Source organism: Populus alba, chromosome 6 (assembly GCF_005239225.2).
Source record: "Populus alba chromosome 6, ASM523922v2, whole genome shotgun sequence".
NCBI lineage: Eukaryota > Viridiplantae > Streptophyta > Magnoliopsida > Malpighiales > Salicaceae > Populus > Populus alba.
This window is the reverse complement of record NC_133289.1, coordinates 20,979,432-20,999,493: the sequence shown is the minus strand read 5'-3', so window position 1 is coordinate 20,999,493 and position 20,062 is coordinate 20,979,432. Positions and strand designations below refer to the sequence as shown.

General features: G+C 32.6%; 3 protein-coding genes across 9 annotated transcripts; 1 reads left to right on the top strand and 2 right to left on the bottom strand.

Moving 5' to 3' along the window:
* The first annotated feature begins 2,391 nt into the window (after positions 1–2,391).
* On the top strand, positions 2,392–5,014 carry LOC118030798 (uncharacterized). 4 transcript variants are annotated; one of them, XM_035035064.2, is made up of 6 exons: positions 2,392–2,654; positions 3,261–3,331; positions 3,421–3,458; positions 3,580–4,089; positions 4,171–4,261; positions 4,716–5,014. In XM_035035064.2, exons 1-6 carry the CDS (start codon positions 2,513–2,515, stop codon positions 4,800–4,802), a joined length of 939 nt encoding a protein of 312 aa, XP_034890955.1. In that variant the 5' UTR covers positions 2,392–2,512; the 3' UTR covers positions 4,803–5,014. The 4 variants fall into 4 exon arrangements, with proteins under 4 accessions (XP_034890955.1, XP_034890956.1, XP_034890959.1 ...); XM_035035065.2 differs by having other exon boundaries at positions 2,396–2,654; positions 3,430–3,458; XM_035035068.2 differs by having other exon boundaries at positions 2,478–2,654; positions 3,254–3,331; positions 3,430–3,458.
* Positions 5,015–5,517: 503 nt separating this feature from the next.
* Positions 5,518–10,333, bottom strand: LOC118030800 (protein REVERSION-TO-ETHYLENE SENSITIVITY1). Of its 4 annotated transcripts, none has more exons than XM_073410011.1 (3): positions 9,949–10,333; positions 6,670–7,021; positions 5,518–6,269 (listed from the first exon to the last, which is right to left on the bottom strand). In XM_073410011.1, the coding sequence occupies exons 1-3, from the start codon at positions 10,134–10,136 to the stop codon at positions 5,847–5,849; spliced, it is 963 nt and encodes a 320-aa protein (XP_073266112.1). In that variant the 5' UTR covers positions 10,137–10,333; the 3' UTR covers positions 5,518–5,846. The 4 variants fall into 4 exon arrangements, with proteins under 4 accessions (XP_073266112.1, XP_034890961.1, XP_034890965.1 ...); XM_035035070.2 differs by having other exon boundaries at positions 6,670–7,044; positions 9,949–10,095; XM_035035074.2 differs by having other exon boundaries at positions 6,670–6,995; positions 9,949–10,085.
* Positions 10,334–14,514: 4,181 nt separating this feature from the next.
* LOC118030797 (uncharacterized protein ycf36) lies at positions 14,515–17,651 on the bottom strand. The gene is made up of 4 exons (XM_035035063.2): positions 17,115–17,651; positions 16,853–16,881; positions 15,614–15,670; positions 14,515–14,969 (listed from the first exon to the last, which is right to left on the bottom strand). The coding sequence occupies exons 1-4, from the start codon at positions 17,581–17,583 to the stop codon at positions 14,745–14,747; spliced, it is 780 nt and encodes a 259-aa protein (XP_034890954.1). The 5' UTR covers positions 17,584–17,651; the 3' UTR covers positions 14,515–14,744.
* Between the last annotated feature and the right edge of the window lie 2,411 nt (positions 17,652–20,062).

The window sequence follows — 20,062 nt, the reverse complement described above, 5'->3', positions numbered from 1 at the left end:
TGCTATTTATGCAGTCAAAAACTAGATGTACCACAAAAGGGCCAAACATATTAATGACATATATTACTTCATTTTAGATATCATGTCATAGGGTATTGCATTAGTAAAGAAGATTACCACAACTAAGAATCTTGTAAATATGTTAATGAAACCTATCTTTGCAGTCAAGTTCAAATATTGCATGTACTTTATTAGTCTATATAGCACTTGAGAGGTGCATAGTAGAAACAATCAAAGGAGATCAAGTTTCATAAGTTGACTGGATGTAAGCCAAGGTGGAGATTTACTGGGTTTGTTTTAAATTATGGGTTTAGGTAAAAAAATAATTATCACTGTATTTAGTGGGTGTTTGTTTATGCTGTTGCAGTTGCTTTTAAAGCAAACCGCAGCTGTTAAGCGTTTGGTAAGATAAAAATCATACTTACTGTTCATGTGGGGCTGGCTAAAATAAATTAAAACCGCAGGTTTGCGAAAAGCAGCTCTCTGCTACTTTCCGCAAACATGGGGAACGCAGTGGAGAGTTTTCACTCTCCACTGTTCTCCATTGTTCAGTGACATGAACAGTGGAGAGTGAACTCCACTGTTCACGTGAACAGTGGAGTCACTCTCCACTGTTTATGTTACTGTTCTGGACCGACTGAGTCCGGTCCAAAGCTAAATGTATTGAACCGGGTCTGACCCGGTTAAACAAAAATTTAATTTTTATTTTTTTAATTGTGTTTTATTTAAAAAATTAGAAGGAGATCGTTTGACGACGTAGCATTTGCAGAATTTGATTGCAATTCTAATTTTGTTCTTGTTGGCTCCGACCCAGTTAAAAAAAATTCAGTTTTATTTTTATTTTTATTGTGTTTTATTCAAACAATTAGAAGGAGATCGTTTGATGACATAACATTTGCAGAATTTGATTGCAATCTCAATTTTGTTCTTGATAATATTTTTACCTAATGTTACGCGCTTAATAAACCATGAAAAATATAGTCTTTGTTGGATAGATTTTCGAACGTGATGAAATTGCATGTAGTTTAATAGAATAATAAAAAAATATTTGATATATATATTATTTATTTCATGATGTAATAATAGTAGTTAAATCTAAAATATTTAAATTAAAAAATCATCAATATTAATATATATATATTAATTATTTTATAACCTTAATTTGAAAAGCATTTTTTTTAACCAAACACATTAAACTACTTTTTGTTCAACCTCAATTTCAACTACAGTTTTAACCAAACATATATTTTTTCAAACCAATCTCAACTAAAAATACTTTTTATAAAATAACTTTTTTTCAAATCACAACCACAACAGTTATCATAATACTAAACACGCTCTTAGTCCATATAAAAGCTTAAAATTGTCATATTTTAGAGTAATTTTTTTTTTATAAGGCTTCCATTCTCTACACTTTTGTGGCTAGAAAAAACAGAGAAAAAAAACATTTGAGTTTCTTTAGAATTTTAGATGAGAGAATAATTTTGTGTCACTTTGTATTCTCTAATTTTCTTATAATAGATTTCTTTTATTATCTCGTCCGTGGAGTAGGCTTAGGTTGTTGAACCACGCAATTTTTATATGTACTTCTTATATGATTTTGTGCTTATTTTTTTATATTTCTCACTTATCAATTAGTTTGAGAGTCTATGACCATTACCGCTGCAACATGTCTTTTATTTATTTTTATAAATCAAGTAACTCATGGCAAGTCCTTCATTATTTTTCAAGCCATTTATATGAGGTTAATTTTTTTAAAAAAAGTTACTTTATTTATCTCTTTATATAAGATTGCACGAATATTTTTGTTGTTAAAATTGCTTGTGGAGCTACCTAAAAGGGTATTTAAAAATATAGTAGCAATTACTTTTCAAAGTGTTTTTTTACTCGAAAATATATTAAAAAAATATTTTTTTAAAAAAATTATTTTTGATATTAGTATATTAAAATAATTTGAAAACACAAAAAAAAATAATTTGAAGCAGATAAAAAAATAAAAAAATAAAAAAAATTTAAAACACTTTTAAAATAAAAAAAAAAATACAAATATATAAACTCGTAATTTAGCTAATTTTATTATCAGCCGCCTTTTCTTTAACTTGTTCTCAAGAACTCTCTCATATCATATTCGTATACTACACTCTTTTAATACATCAAGTTAGGGTGTCTTTAAAATGAACAAGGAATTTAGTTTTAGTTGTTCAAACTGTTTTGAAAATATCTCTTACGTTTGAATCAAACAACAAAAAGTAAGATCCTGCCCTCTATTGATCATTAGTCATTTTTTAAAGAAAAAAAATCAAATAATATCTTTAATTTTCCAAATATATTTTAAAAAACAATGAGCACTATTTTTTTTTCCCTTGGTTGGGTTGGGCCAGAGCCAGGGCCGGTGATACACATCTTCTGCTTTAGGGGTTGATCACTTCGATGTGAGATTAGAACACACAAACAAATATTCTGTTTACACTCCTCTGTTTTGCGTGAAACCCAGTCTTAGATAGGTAGAGCAATGGCAGACAAGGCAAGCAGAGGCTTAGTGATATACGGAGATGGACTGGCTTCTTTCATCAATCCTTCCCATGCTCATCTCCACTCTCTCGCTTCCAAAGCTTTCTGCGGTTTCTTAACCGTCCCCAATGCTCCTCCCTCAGGTTTCACTCACTCTCCTATTTCTCTTACTTTAACTCTCTTTTAATTCATATTGCCTATTTTTTATCACTTAGAATCTCACAATCTTGTTCTGGTTTTGTTATGGAATTAGCTTAGCTGTGGGTATTAGTATAAAGGGTTGCGATTTATGCATGCTTAGAGTTATAGCACAGAACAGTTTAATAGGATTATTGGTGATTTATTGTTTATTTATTTTGATGATCTGAAATTCTACTATCATGGCTGTTTTATCCTTGGTTGATTTTTACAATAAGGTTTTTAGGCTGCTATTCATCTTTAAAAAATATTTGCTTTTATGGGTTCTTAATTTATTTTTTTAATCTTTTCTATGATATGCACAGTAGAAATGTTTGATCTGTTGCGTTGTGATTTTGATGTAATTTTCATATCCAATATTGTTACCGGATTTGACAACACACATATGCGAATGTGGATGTGATCAATTTGTTATATTTTGAACTTAAAACTATGTTTCTGGTATTAAATTTTTTAGTCGTATAAGATTATAAAGTCTAGGTGTGTTTAATTTGAGTTTTTGAAGTTTTTGTGCATATGATTACCTGGACTTACTTGGATTTAGATTGCAGAAAGTGAGGATGAGAGGATAGTTAGAGAGTTTGCAAATCTGTTAGATGCATGTGAAGCTTATCAGAATGTGGTAAGATATCCTTAACCATATTTTTGGACATAAAAGAGTGGTTTCTTGTTGTAAGCTATTGACAGTTATTGTTCTTTGATTTTTGTGAGAGTTCTCAGGGTACCTCAATTCCAACCATATCAGAGAGGTATTGGTAATTTTTTTTTTTTTTCAGTTTATGTTTAGTGTTTTAATATCAGTGGCAGACTAGATGTTGATTTATATTTGCATGAAACCAACAATCAACATGTTCTGTGATCTTACTTCAGGTTCATGGGAATGAAGGCTGCTATAATAACTAACAATCCTGGCTTGAAATCTTTTGGTGGAAAACTCGGTTTGACTGTGTTTCCATTCAACGATTTAAAGGGGAATGAATTTTCCCTTTCTGGATCATCTACTGATTTTGTGACATTTGAGTTACTCAAGTTGCTTGGATTTCAAGAGGGGAAGACACTAGAGACAAGTCAATTTGATTTAGTATTTGTGCATGTTGGAGCTGGTGAAAGAGTGAATGCTGAGGGACACAAGACTATTGCCAATGATGTGGAATATATTGATGCTTTAGTTGATGGCATCATGCGCATAGCACAACCTGGCTCTGAAATTGGTTCTCGTCTGCACTTGTCCCTTGTAATGAGCTATGGTTATGTTACAGAAGGTGATGGTAGAGATTTATCAATTTTGACTTCTAAAGATGAGATGGATCCTGCTCTTTCAAAGCTCTTCCCTCTTCAAAGTTACACTATGAAAGGAGAAAAACCACGAAACAATGTCAGGTAAGGAAAAAAAAAAAAGGGTGGTAAGCTTCTTGTAATAAATTCAAATTCCTTTGGATCCTGCTAACTTGTGATCAACAGGTACCATTGCCCAATGTTAATTTCTCAATGGCAGTATGCTGTAACCCGTGTGGATATGGCAGAAACATTTTCTTTTAAAGATTTTAAAGATGTAAGTTTTAAGATTACTGGGTTTTATTTTTGCAGATTCACATCTCATAAATTTATTGGACAGATTTGATTTATGGATATATGACCTTTCATTTTACCATCCATCATCAACCTATTAGTTTTGACTAATATTTTCAGATAATGGAATGGTAGGGGAGTTAGTCTGTCACTAACATCAGACGTGATCCTGAAAGTGGCATTTAACTTTGAAACTGCAACAATTTCTTGGTAAACTTTGTGTGTGTAGGCTTAAGAATTATCTGTATATAATTGCTTCTTGATTTATTTGCATCAAATTAATACGTGATATTCTTCCTCTTAATCTCTGGATCCTCCAGGATAGATAGGTCAATTTCTCATGTCAGATGTATGTCAATTGACCTCATAGTTCAAATGTTTCAGTATATCTAAATGCTTTTATGCATTTCCATTAAGCATTTTCCTTCTCTTTTCAGCATGGTGGAAATCTTGCAATACCAGCTGATAGATTCCTGCATGAGGTAGCATTTAAGCTTTGGAAGGCCCCCAAGTATGGAGCATAAAATAGGTTTTCTTGAAGTCGGGCTATGTGAGACAATACTCGACTCGACCAGTAACTCTTTGACATAAGCAGGAAAGTTAACCCGACTCTTGAATGAATTTTATGCCCCTTATCAAGCTGCAAACCAATGCCAGCGACCTTGTTGGAGTTACTATCTCGATTTTTGTAATGTGATGCTCATCTTTATAAATAAACGGGTTTTCTTTGCTTGAATGGCTACAACCACTGTTGCCGTGTTTGTCCATTTGTGTTTCCTCTGTAGCGGTGGAGGTATAAATACTTGTCTTCGGCGTATGCAAATAAGAAGATGAAAGTAGATAGGTTTCTTGATATTGATAACACAAGAAAAAAAGCAAAACAAAGTTGTGCACCATTTGTTTGATACGCAACAACGAAGTTCGGTGATTATTATGATAGAAACCAGCAAAATTTTCTTTTGTAATGAGCAAGGCGTGGAGCAATATAACAAGGAGCCTTTCGATTGATTAATGCAATGAACCTTTCGGGGAACTGAATTTCTGCGAAAATATGTTCCGGGAAGCAACTGGAGTTCATGATGCAGCCCTCGGCTCTAATGTTTTAGCAGTTAAAATCTTCCCGAAAGGAGGCAAATGCAGGTGAAATCATGTTTAAAGAACCAGGCACCCGACGCAGTAAGGCATAATCAACATTTCTCTAGTAATATTTGCAATGCAACGTTTGGATGAATCTAATCATACAAGAAACTTAACCTCTGGCAAAGATGTTTCGGCTTTTCCTCTCATTTCCTAGTCCCCAGGCAGGAGACCAACTGTATAAATATGACCAACGGATCACACACTGAGAAGGTAATGCTCCCATAGGTAAATTTTCAATTATCAGTAAAGAACATCCAGTTCTACAATGAGTTCAGTTAATGATGCTGCATGGATTATCTCCTAGCATCAACATGAGTTCCATGGTGTTGCGAATGTACTTGGTATTATGAACACTTCCAAAACGAGCAGAACAATACTGGTTCAACTCCTTCCTCTAAACATCGCAATCAGCATCGACTCCATGAGTGCTAGCATTCTAATAGGCTTTTGAAACAGTAAGTGCCCAACAGAAACCACCCCATAAGGAGGAGAGTGAATGAGAACAGCCCAACTAAGAAAGGCCAGCCAACCAAAACTATACCTAAACAAAGCACAACTGTGAAAGGAAGGAACGATTTGATTATTGACTTCCAGTCTATCCAATGCCCCTTGAAGAGTATTAGAACTGCCACATCTATCAAGTTCCAATCCATCGATCCACCATAACAGAATCGATTCAGGCAGTGGGCAACAAATGAATGACAGTTGCATGTGAAAAGGTTGTATGTTTTGTGCTCAAAGCTACGCGTGCTTGACTGTAGGGCATCATCCCACGTGATCGCAGTCCCATACTCTGAGTGCTTGTAGCCGTGCTTGCATGTGTGCCCAGCTAGGTTTGGCGGAAAGCAACACTAATTTTACAAAACATATTACAGAGCAAAAGAGTTAGTTGATCAACTTGTAGCATACCTTTTATAAAGTAATGAGGGATAGAAAAGAAATAACAAATGACAACAGCAAAAATACTTGATAAATTCATTATTGCAACCAATTTGCCATCTTATTTTGGAAAGCAAGGCAGATCTCAACATCAAGATGTGGCTAACCAAAGAAACCACTTTATTCAGTCAACCCGCCACCTTTTGAGGTCATTATGCAATCTATGAGCACGGATCCTAAATCCTCTGTTGCCATTAATCTACTTTCTCAGCAAGCAATGACAGTAATAACAGCAACAGTGTCTGCGTGCATGCATTTGCATGGTGTGTTGGAGGAGATGGAGATAATAGAAGAGGATTCAAGAATTAATACCTGTTGTCTATCAAGTTGAAGATACCTAGCAGCTGCACCAAATGTAAAATCATCAACATTCACAGAATTGGATCCTGAAAAATCTAAAATAGTTCCATCCTCTCTGCAGATGCCAACATGTCCGATAAAAGGTGCCAACCACGAGACAACTGGGAGTGGAGTCCAGATGAGACAACATGGAAACTTTGCTTTCTTTGGATCAATTCCATCAAGAGGCCACAGGTCATGCTGAATTCTTGATGTGGAACTCATATGCTCAACATCAAAAGCTCCTTTTAAATCCATTGGAGAAAATCGTCCACGTGACATATAGCTTTGTGCACTTTCTGTGATGAAACATTGATGTGTCAAACTACACCCTTAGACATATTGAGCCTGTTCCAAAACAGGCAAGCAGATACATTATTGTATGCCACCAAGATGACAATCTCTTCAGAAAAACATGTCATAGCCCTTTCAAGAATTTTACAGCAAACACAAAATGAATGCTATTAATGATCTCTCTAAAAAAAAAACTGTAAATTCCTAAAGAAAGAAAGAAAGAAAGAAAGATAACAAGTAAAAGAGTTTCTAACATAGAAAGTTCAATTGAATCATTTTATAAACTTTACGGTAATTCATTCCCTTCTGCTAGGAAGTGATCACAAGTAAATGCAGTGACTGTTATATAAATTTGAATCTTTGCCACTTATGGCAAAGCTCCTAAGTTCCTAGGGCTGTACAAACAGGATATCACCCCCTACCCCCAGTCATAGATTTTGCAGGATTCTAAAGAAACAGCAGAGTGCAGCATTGTAGTAGCCACTTGATTTATTTAAATGAACAGAAGGTCTTTAGTCATTGGGAAACAGCCCACCTCACTCGGAAGATTTAAAGTTCCTGGGGAGTCTTGAGTTCAGGCCTCGTCCCCCAAATCACATAAAAAGGGTAACCATTAAGCTCACAAACCTTTAATTAAACATTATTTGCAAGACAATTATTATGAAATCTAAAATTATCTATACACAGCAAGATCTATTACATTAAAAGGGCATATAATCATATAAGTGAAGTCTGATATTTTACTGTTTGCTTCATCTTATGATTGCTGTCTAAGAGTCTACAACTAGGTAACCACCCGATAAATAGTTCTAGCCCTACAGGTTGTGTGTTCTTGTCATATATAGTTGACAATTCCTAGTATCATAAAGTTTGAGGAAGTTAAGTTGGTAACCAGCCATATCTTTTTCTTCAAAAGTTACAAGGAAATGACCAGTGTCTTACCACGGATGATATGCAAGTCCAACTATAAATAGTAATCATAAAATACACTGTATATCCACTACCACACCAACCAGCATTTCATATTTGACTGAGTCAACTCCTCCTAGCTCAGCCAATATTCTTTGTGTCCATCGCAATCAGGAAATCTTTTAAACACTGATATATTATGGAGCCATATGTCTACTTGATGACCGAGCAGGACAAATCTATACAATCTTTAGCCAATACCTATTTTTATTTGAAACAGACAAAAAAAATTGTTGCCGTAGTTAAAGAGTAAAGCTCATCCTAGATACTTGAGCCAGCTAAAAGATATCCAGACATCTAATTTCAGCTATATTATTGGTTAGTCATCTTTGATTGCCTTGAGACCAATAACCATCAATTTTCTATGGCCCCCGCCGTAGTATGAACTTGGAACGGACCATTCCCCATGTCTTAGACAGCTCACTTATCTTGCTATCAATCATATTTCATTAATAACCAAAGCACATTTTGATGCAAGTTCTAATGATCAAGACAAGAACATCAGGAGCACAGTCAAGGGAAAGAGACAGATTGAGTCTAGCAAAGGGAAAAGTGGTGATAAAGATAAGGATTATGTTGATGCAAGTTCCAATGGGTTTAAGTATTCCGTGCAAGCTTAAGTTCCAGTAATACATGGTGGCATGAAGGAGCAGTTGATTTCCAATAAGCGATGTCAACCTTGTTATCATCCAAGTGACAGCAGGGGTTAATATTAATTGTTGTTTGTCTTTGTCATGTTAGTTATGAGCCGTTAGGATTTTCAGTCATCAACTGTTAATTATAAAACTATTTATTAGAGATTTGTAATTCTAGTAGGGGATGTTGTGATAAAATTAAATCTTTAATTGATGTGATTCCCTAAGTAGTGTGAGGCTACGTGTTATTTATCCATGTAATTCTACATTTGCAATAAAATTCTGAGATTTCCTTTCTTTCTCGTCTTAATCTTTTTTGTAAAAATTATTGAGATTGCTTTGTTTGCAAGTGATTATCACGAGTCCACAGTGTTGTTGGCATTACATTTTGATATATATATATATATATATATATATATATATATATATGCAATCCTTTTCGGTTGAAAGAAAAATAAATTGAAAATAGATAGTGCTATTAGCAGCAATAACGTGAGGGGAGAACCATTCTTTTCTCAAAGTCAGATTCCTTGTTTTTCCATTTGAGAAAGGACACAAAAAGAACAAAATCTTCAACAGTCTACACTCTAATATGGCTAAAACCACCTGCATTCATCTCTAACCACACTAATAACAATCTAGACAAAAGTGGAATAAGGCAATGCACATCCTCTCTAAGCTGCAAGGACACATTAATAATCTCTACTCATAGTCCAGCAGTCATTTTACCATTCACCAAAATGAACACCAAGCTTCACATTCTATACCAGGCTATCTTCATTTTGATGTAGAATAATTTGCAAAAACAAGTATCATATTTGACTTGATTTGGCTTATTCTATACTAGGCTTATTTGCAAAAAATCAATATGCAAAAATATTTTTTTCCACAAGGGAAATAAATATATAACTTATTCAAACAAAGAACCCTGCTCAACCACAAATTTGTCAAATGCCCCAAAAGAGGAAACATTAAATGCAATATTTTATATGATCATCAAAAGCTCTTAATCATATATGACTTGTTGCTCAATATATCCACTAAAAAATATACATGAACCTGGCGAACCAGGAAAAAAAAGGGTCAATCAAGTGACAACTGACGGTGCTTTACATAGCTGCTCGAAACCGGAGGCAAAGCAATAATTCAAAGACACGAACTTTTTCAATAAACCCGCAAATAAAAAGCCTTCAAATTCACGTTCCTCTACCTTACTTAATCATTATGTATCAAACCAAAAACAACCCAGAAGAGTTCTTCGATTATATAGTAAGATAAACCCACATTCAATGGGAAAAAAAAAAAAACAAGAAACAAACGAGAGATTATGGAGTAAATTGGATCAATGACTGACCTGTAAGATTTGTGATGCAAAGACAGGAGGAGGGAGTGTTGATATAAAAAGGAAGTGAAACTGAAGCAAAGATCACAAGGTGGTTGTTGGTGGGGGTGGCGGGTGGCGGGTGGCGGCGGTGGAGAAGTAAAGCAAGGAGAGAAAAAGTTGCTTTTGTTTTTCTTCTCGTGGATGATGGCTGTGTTCATTGTGAAGGGGAAGTACAAATATACTAAAGAGGCTGCTTCTTTTTTCTTTCAAAAAAAAAAAGGTGCTGTAATAAAAAAAAATCAAAATTGAGAGATATTTTTAATAAATTAATGTTATAGAGATTTGCATGTCTTGTGATAGGGAAGAAGATGATGGAGAGAGGGGGAGGACCGGAGGAGGGCAGAGTTCAAGGTTCATGCACCCTCCCTGATTTTCATTTCTTGATTGTGGGACCCCCCACCCTAATTACTTTTTACTCTATCCTCTTCTTTCCTTCGTCCTTCTTCTTTTCTTTTTTCACCCACCATCCATATTTAGAAGATTTTTAAAAGTAGCATGGAGTAAAATAAATGAAGCGAAATTAGATATCGTTTTCTCCAAGTGACATGATTGTGCTGATTGAGCATTTATCCAGGGAAAAAAAGGGATGAAAACTCCATTTTTGAGAAGAACATGAAAAATCGAGAATGAAATTCAATATTATTTAGGATTGAAATCAATTTTTTTTTTCACAGGTTATCTGTGTTAATTGAATCTAAATCAATAAAATAAGATGAGTGGTTATGAATTTAGCATGCAATTTTTTATTTATTTACTTAAACCTAACCGAATCAGTCAGTAAATCACCTAATGACAATTGCATGGAGAGGAAGAATTGGAACATGCAATGACTTGATCAGGAAAAAAAAGAAGAAAAAAAACACAGAAGGGGAAAAAAAGTGACTCGGACTCGTATTACTATTTTTTAATGTAGTGATTTCACAGAATTGCATCTAAGCTATGATAGTTTTCTTTACAGTAAAATTATATATTTAATCCTAAAATAAAAATAATTTAATGTTTTTCTAAAATGAGAGAAGGATTTCAGCTAAAAAGGATTTTACGAATACTGAAATTTTTATGCTCGTACAGAAAAAACCAACAAAACTCTCACCCAATATCTTTTTTTGTTGATTTATATTATTTTTATTGTAAATTCCAATAGCATTCTATGGCATTGTTATAAATTATATTTATTAAATATAATTTAGAAAAAAAACTTATTAATGTACAGACAACTTTTATATCGTTCAGGCAACAAGTAAGGGGCCGTCCGGCCACCTAACACCATCTTTTAGGATGGTGTTTGAAAGTTTTTGATACCTCCGTCATGATAAGATGGTGTATATTTTAATATTCATAGCGGTTTGGCACTGACGGTGATTTGTTTTTTCTCCTTCTTTCTCTACACCTAGATTTTTGCATTCACCCCTTAAATATTAAAGATTAACCCTTTAATTTGTTGATTCTTCAGATTTTGTCCTTTTTTTTTGTTATATTTTTCTATCCCAAGTAATTTATAAAATTGGTATGTCTTTTTAATTTCATTCTTCTTAATTTTTTATTTTTTTTTCAAATTTGATGTTTATTTTTTTTATTGTTATTTTTTGTTTGAAATTATTTTTAAAATTAATTTTGTTTTACAATTTCACCCTTTTTTTTCCTATCAAATTTAACCCTTATTTTTTTTATTGCTGGTTTTTTGCTTTGACAAGTTTTTTAAATTGATTAATAATAAACTTTCTTAATTGAACCCGGATCCATAGTTTCACGGATTACGAGTTTTTAAGATTTGACAAAGTTTAGGATATTTTTCCAGGTTTTTTTTTCCTTTTTTCAAGCTAATATTTTCACTCATTTATTTTTAATATTTATTCAATTGAATAATGGATTCCTTTTTTCTTTAGCTTGTTTTGTGTGGAATTTTTTGTTGGTCTTAAAATAATATATTTTTCCCTGAGGCTTGTTGTTTATCATTCTTTGTTGTATTTTTTTTCAATAATTCTTTAAATTTATTTATTTTTCTGATACTTTCATTCAATATTTAAAATTATTTTTTCTAGTAGTTTAAAATGTTAGAATTCTTTTTTTTATTTCATCACCCTTTTTTGTTTTTTTTGAATTTAATTCTCATTATTCTGGTTGTTATTTATTTTATTTGAAATAAATTTTTTAAAATTATTTGTATTTATTTTTTTCTCTAGGATTTTCTACTTATTTTTAAAAATGACCGAGTTTTCCTGGGTTCTTTTTAATTGTTGCTTTTTATTAGGTTACTCTAGCTATTTAATGTTAAATTGATTAGAAATTAAACTTTTTAATTTAACTCAGATCCAGAATTTAACGAATTGCAAATTTAAAACCATTATCCAAGATCTAAAAGGTTCACATAAGTTTTCTTGGGATTTTTATTCATCTTTTCAAAGCTAATGTTTTTTTTTTTCTAGTTTTATCATCTGATATTTATATTATTTTTTTTTTACATCAAGAATGTTCACATATCATTAAAACAATACGAATAAAAATAATTAAAAAATTAGAAGTATGTTAGTCAAATTAGCCGCGCTAGTCATATCAAATATTATTTTTCATGCACTGTCAATATTATATATTTTTTTATTATTATTCTTGTAAATCGAAAGTTTACAAGAGAAGATTTTTACGTCCAATAACTGTACATTGATAATTTTTTTTTAAAAAAAAATAATTTTAATGGACCATAAATTTCCTCTTCTATTGGGAGACTGTTCATGCATAGATACAAGAAGTTCCAAGAACCTTAGCAATCTGTTGTATCGCGAAATTCTCATCAATATGCTTGACAGAAGAAGTTTCAAAATTAATTTATTGTTGTTATATTTTTTATTAATATTATTTAAGTTATTCTTTGGTTTAATGATTCAGTTCATAAATTATTATTTTTTTGATATTTTTTTATATAAAAAACAAAATAAATAATCCACAGCAAAGCAAAGCGCGGACATAAATCTACTAAGATACTAGAACAAGGAAAAGAAAATTATAACAAGAAACAAGATGATGGTGACCTTAAAACACCAAATCCCATGTACTGTCACAAAAAGAAAGCTTACCAAACTGATTAGACAGAGCGAGAATCAAGATTTAGTCACAAGCTAGCTAGCTAGGTTGGTACGTGATAGACTCGTATGCGTCCTCCTCCTCCTCCTCCTCCTCGGCGGCTGGCTTCCTTTCCCATCTGGCCCTGTTTGTCACCTCCGCCGTCGAGCTGTGCGGACAATAGTCAATGTTTCACATGATAATCGAGTAAAGAGTGGCTTAGGCGGTGTCCTGGCTTCCAGCAATCATGATGCTGTCACCGTTGTTGGTCGGGCTGCTACCCCCTTTTTCTTTAAAAAAATAATGGAGATGTCTAGGCATGGAGGTTTCTAGAATGGCTTCTCCTAATTATCTTTCCTTTCACCGTAACGTGACCATCCCTCTCCTTGTCTCGACTTCAACGTTTATTTCTATGGTTGAATTATTTTTAAAATATTTTTTAAAGATTTTGTGTTTATTTTTTTAAGAAATAGTTATTTAGATGTTTTTCTTGATAGTTTTAATAATTCTGTTTACTTTTTTAATTCATTGCTTAATGGATTAAAATCAATATCAAATTGATATGATATGGTGAACATCACTACCCTGTAATTGGATTGGACTCGGTGGTGGAGGAGAAAATCAATCGAGAGAGCTGTTGTAAAGGGTTTTATGATAATTTAGTATATAGAATTGCTGTAGTTTTGTTTTTCTCCAGTTATATAAAAAAACTATTTATTTAGTTAAATAAATTTTGTTTCTCTCATTAAATTTATTTTACATATAATTACGTTTCAAATTTTAATTTTATAAAATTTAAAATATATTTTTAAAAACCTACTCGTAGTTTGCGTCAAAAACATTCATTTAAAAATTTCATGAATTGAAGATTTTTCTTTTTATTGAAAAATGTGACCAGGGGGGGTAATTCGTATACAAAGAGTCGATTCATAACTCAAAGATTTTAAATTTTTACATTGAAGATGATGTCCATTTAAATGTCTAAATCCTTGCGTACATGTATCTACAAAGAAATTCACACTCCTTGGATGTAGATTTTTCTAACAAGTAGTAGCAGAGCCAATAATTTGCTGTGTACGAGTGGATAGAATGGTGGGAACAAGAAGAACATCCAAGGATGATACGAGTAATTTATATAAAAAAATAAACTCATGATCCAAACATCTAGAGATGATCAAATCTATTCAAGCATATGTAAGCTATAGCCAACAAAGCACACAAAATGACCCGCACACTCATCAGAGGTAGATCTCCCCCAAGAACTGAGAATTTATTAAGCATAAACTGAAAGAGCTACGTGACCCCAAGCAATCCATTTCCAATCTAGAAATTTCCCCCAAAAATATGAATGGCTTTTCTTGGTGTTGCATGTGCAGAAAGAGGGGTGATCTTGTCCAGTACAGGGCCTGCTCTGCTCCACTTCAAGACAGCCTGGTATCTCTATAAATCCTGATAGCATGCATATTCCAGCTAAAGGGATAATAAAATGTAGTATCACTGCACCTAAATAAATTGCTCGTAGTAACATTTGGTTCAATGGGAAAAAATATATGACCTTTTACTGTGATTATAGCAGACATGGAGAAACATGTAAAAAAAAAACTGTATAAAAGTGGGATGTAGAATATGCTTCTGAATCTATACAGGACTATGCAAGTGTTGACAGCTGAATTGATGCTTCATAATTCCATTATCAAAAAGAAAATGCCTCATGATTCAGGAGGAGCAGGTTCACCACAGAATGCATCTGGCTCGAAAGATCTGGCTGAATCATCATTGTAAACTCCAGGAATAGCTCTACCCCCAGCTTCTTCAAATGGTGTGTAAGAACCCTTTTGGCCTCCCTCAATATTGATGAAGAGAACAACGCACACAAATAATGATGCTGCTAGAGTGACCAGAGTGTACTTCAATCTGCTTAGCACAGGCTTGACCTATTGGAAGGAAAAGATATATATATATATATATATATATATAAACAATTCCGATTAGTCATGCAACAATTCCCTGAGTTTGATACAAGTATGATCCACCATCTACTTCCAGACAAATCAAACATTGTATCAATGAAGAGAGTTTCAGTGTCACAAAGTTAGCGACTTTTTAAAAAAGAATAACAGTCGATCACCAGCATCACACTGAGTGGCAGCAGCTCTCCAATATCATGACACTGCCTTGTAGCATTATAGTTATGATAAAAGATACAGCATAGCATAGGTGCTAACCTACTTACATCATGCATTGACATATTTAATACCAGCTCAACATGTACTCCTAATTGATGGTCTTAAAAGATGTTATCCTTGGTTTTAGACATGGCAAATTCATATTCAAAACAGCACATCCTGTTAGATTGAAACAGCCAGAATGCTCCTGCGGTGCAGACAAGCATCAAGTTAAACCTAAAAAAAAGTCCTCGCTGCATTATTTTGGGGAGTGGCCAAGATGAATAGTTCAATAGAAGGCTCATAAAACCATTTAAAAACATTATGCTTCTCAATACATAACAGACATTGGTCCTGCTCTCCACAATCAAGAACAACGAAAAAATACAGTCTTTTTGGAATAATTTACTTACTGAAAATGAACCAAGAAGCCGATCTCGAGCCAGAACTTCAGCTGTCTTCACCCATATCTGTGGAGGAAATTCAAATTAGTTAGGCTTCAAACATGCATGTTTATCTCTACTAATAATGCTGCAAATGTATATATTGCAACTAAATCAGAACTTGAAAAAGAGATTTCACTTCCTATAGTTTGCATCTAGTTACAATTGCAACATAATTTTCTCCCCCCACCCCCCACAAAAATAATAAAATAAAATCTTACAGTTTACTTTCAGAGATATTCTCTCTCATTATCCGCCTGTAAACTCACCATTAGTTAAACATTGAAAAAGGACAGCTCCCTTTTCATTTCTATTTTTTTCAACTCCCTTCTCTATTCTTCAAAAAATGCACCCCACCAAAAATACAGGAAATTCAAATTAAAAGCCAACCAAAAGCCTGAGATAGAAGAATTAGGCAAGAACTATCTAGATGAGATCTCATCCAACAAATACAAAACTCAAGTGAAAAACTAGAAAAAGAGCAAATGAGATCAATTCAGCACAAAAACCATTACTACAACCCCGAAAGAAAGAATCAATGCAGGGTGTGCTACATTCTCTTTTGCAATCACCAAGTCCTTTTCCTCTCTCTCTCTCACACACACTCGCACACTTGTGCTTTCTCTACATGCATATGCATATTATTTTATTTTTTTCAGTTTCCCTTTTATTTCTTCTCTATCCTTTTCTTGTTCTTCGCCTTTCTTAACCCAGTGCTCATCACATGAGACCTTGCGACCCTTGCAGCATAAACACTGCCATGGCCTCAACCCAACTCTCAAACAATTCCACTCATAATCACAATCTTCAATCTTCATTGCCCCATCCTTCTACCATGGCATAGACCTCCGCATCACCACGACTTTATGGTGAGATAACTTTGTGATGTTCTGATCTGATGACAAAAGCTCATCTCTCAACAAAGGTTTTGGTAAATAATGGCGATGCCACAGTTGTTTCTCTCCAATGTGAAACTATTCTGGCATTTCTTAAGTTGCACAAGATGGCTCAAATCCTACACAACTGTTCTTCTAAGAAAAATATTACTGTAGAGTTAATTAGATAACTGTTTCTCTGCTATTAGCTAATTAGTTATTATTATGCATCCTTTTTCTTTATCTCAATAGATTTCTCAAATTCCCTCCATAATGATACTATGCCATAAAGTCTTTCTGATAATGATTTGTAACAAAAAAAAAATTCATGTACCTGACCATCATACCACCCTGTCTCTTCATCTGCAAAAAAATAGAGATTAAAAACCACCCCATCAATCAAATATACCAAAACCAACAACATGCTATGCCTAAAATAGCAACCTTAACTCACTTGACATCAACCCTTCTCTCTCCAAATAGAAAAACAAAAACATTAACTCAAAATTCAAAATTATGACTATCCCTCAAGTTTTTTTTAAGGTTTCTAAGCAACCGAGTAAAACAAGAGAAGACAGAGGAAAGAGAGGAATTACATTCAACAGTGGCACTGAGCAGTCGATTCCCAACATACGCCCAACCCAGATACATTCTGACAACAGCAAGACTAACAACAACAATCCCACTTGATAAAGCTGCAAGAACTGGCTTCAATGGCTCAGTTTTTGGGCCCACGGTGCCAAACCAAGCAACAGGTAGGGCGATAAGGAGAGCAAAAGAAGCGCCAGTAACGAACAAACGAGAGCAGTACTCAACAATGTCACCTGAAGCCCAAGAGAAAGGGAAGGAAGTGGAGAGATTTTGGTATTCATTTATGGGTTGTTGATCGTATGGAACAGGGCACTCTGTTTCTCGAGGAGTGTTGCTGCTTCCATTTCTGAAGGAAGACGAGGGTATTTTTGGAAGTTTGTTTTTGTAATTGTGGTGGTGATGGTAGATAAATCTTTTCTGTGTTGGAGAAGAGAGGAGGAACGGTGATGATAGGTGGAGGAGTGGAATTGCCATGGAGGATTTCTGTTATTTTGCTCTCTTGATCCTCCATCCAAAATTAATTGGTGGGAGATTTTCATTTTATTTTATTTTCTTTCGCCTTTTCTTTTAAATAATTGTAATTTGTTTATTTTTACGTGTTTATCCTTTGCTAGTTGTACTATTTGCCATTGATGGCAGCAGTTCCCCTTTTTTTTAATTTATTTATTATATAAGATTTAATTTCATTTACGATATAAATGATACAAATAACTCTGTGTTTATCAAAAACTAATAAGAAAATTGCATGAATAATAATAGTCCTTAACATAGCAATTAGACTCTCTCTCTCTCTCTCTCTCTTTTTAATTTATGGAAAATTCAATGAAATTTGCTTTTTTGCATCAAATACATAATCGAATTTAGTATCATCAATTTTTTTAATGAAGATGTCAACTGCTTACAGTTATATAAAAAAAATATTATTTTCTCTTACCACAATCAAGTACAAGGATATTAAAACCTTATTACAAGAAATAAAAATTCTAATAAAATAATAAAAACTTGAGATTTGAGAAATTACATAAAAAATTAAAATTTGTTATTTTCACTATTTACTCTCTCACATTTGATCATAAGAGAGGTGATATTTCTCTCTATTTTTTTCAATCCAATTCCCAAATTATTATTTTTTTTTTTATTTTTTTTATAATAAAAATAATAACAAATTAGTTCTAAATTGTTAAGGAGAAGCAATGTTCAAAAACAAAGTATTGAAGTGAAAAAACGCGGGGAAAGTAAGTGCCTATTTAGAATGTGGCATGCAAAGTTTTTTTTTATCCATCTACTTTTCCTGAGTATCTTTACAATCTTTTTAGTATTTATTTGTTATCTAAAATTTTATTTTATTCATTTTATTTTTTAGTTTTTGGATTTAAGAGAGAATAAAAAATTATCAAATTAAAAAAAAATTCATTAATTGGCACAATTCTAGTTATGACAAGGATCAATTTTGATGTTCTTCAATCTTCATCTGGTCTAAAAAAATAAATATGAATTTAGGAAGATTTTTAAATTCAAATTGATTTTTTGAATTATTTTTTAGCTAATTTAATGGTATAAATGGATTTATTTAGATTTATATGATATTTTTAGATGTTTTCAAAATAAAAAAATAATTAAAATGAGTTTTTTATCTAAGAAATGAGAGGCCTTACTTTTCAACAACCGACCAACAGTATAATTAAAGACAACATATTGTTTAATTAATTTTTTAAAAAAAGTTAGGTGTCTGACTTTGCCAAAAAAAAAAAAAAAGATACGTGGGCTTGCCCTTCCTGCTAGACAAGAGCAGGTACATCATGTTAAGCTATTTTAAAAGGTTTTTTATTAAAAAAAAATATTAAATTTTATTTAAATAAAATAACTAAAATTATTTTTTAAAGTTTTATTCTATTAAATATCATTTAACTTTTAATTTATTTTTAAATAAGGTTATGAATTTTTTTTAATATTATCATACGTTTTTTCCACAACCCTTAATGATTATTTTTTCATTATAAAGTTTAGTTATAATTGAATGAATGAAATTATGTTTGAGATATTATTTTATTAGATAGAAGTCTGTTTAATATTTATTTTGGATGAAGTTCTAGCTTTTTTTCTATTTTTTTAGAAAACAATTGTATTATTGTACAATTAAATAAAAAAAAATTATAGAATTGCTTGCATGCCGTGGTTGGATATTTTGTTTAAATTTAGGGGCTCAAGGCTTTGATTAGCGTGCTTATAATTTTCAATCTAAATTGTTCAACACGAGTAGCATTTTCTGATTCGCCATTATAAAAAACTTATGGTATAAATTGACACGTTGCCGATGCTTCTATTTTTTTATTAAAAAATTTGAGCCTCCCCAGTTACTAATGCTAATATTTACATTTATAAACATGACACGAAAGCATTTTAGAATAGTAATATTTAGTAAATGGATATACTTTGAAAACGCAACATAGTTAAATTTTAACTTTTTACCCTAATTGATCCAATAGTTAAATTCAGTCGTATTAATTGATTAACCATTTTACATAAAAATAATAATTTTATAATTTTTTTTTCTAAATATATTTTATGAGTTAAAACTTACATAATTATCCAACTTAGAGTCAAAAAATTGAATAATAATGAATAATTATAAAAATAAATACCTTGAAAGAGATTACATAAAATAACTTAATGTGAAAAATCTAGGTTCAAGAGGAAGTCTGGTCGTACCGGACCAAAATATGAAAACCGATTAACCGAAAAAACCGAACCGAAATGAAAAACCGATTAAACCGATTGTCAAAACCATAATTTTTAACAGGTCCGGTTCGGTTTCGGTTTTGCAAAAACGGAACAAACCGAACCGGACCCATTAAAAACCAAAAGTTACCCATATCTGAGGTATAAATAGTTAAATTGTAACCTAACCCATAATTATGTAACCTTCCTGTCTCTCACAAAAGCAGCCGCCCCC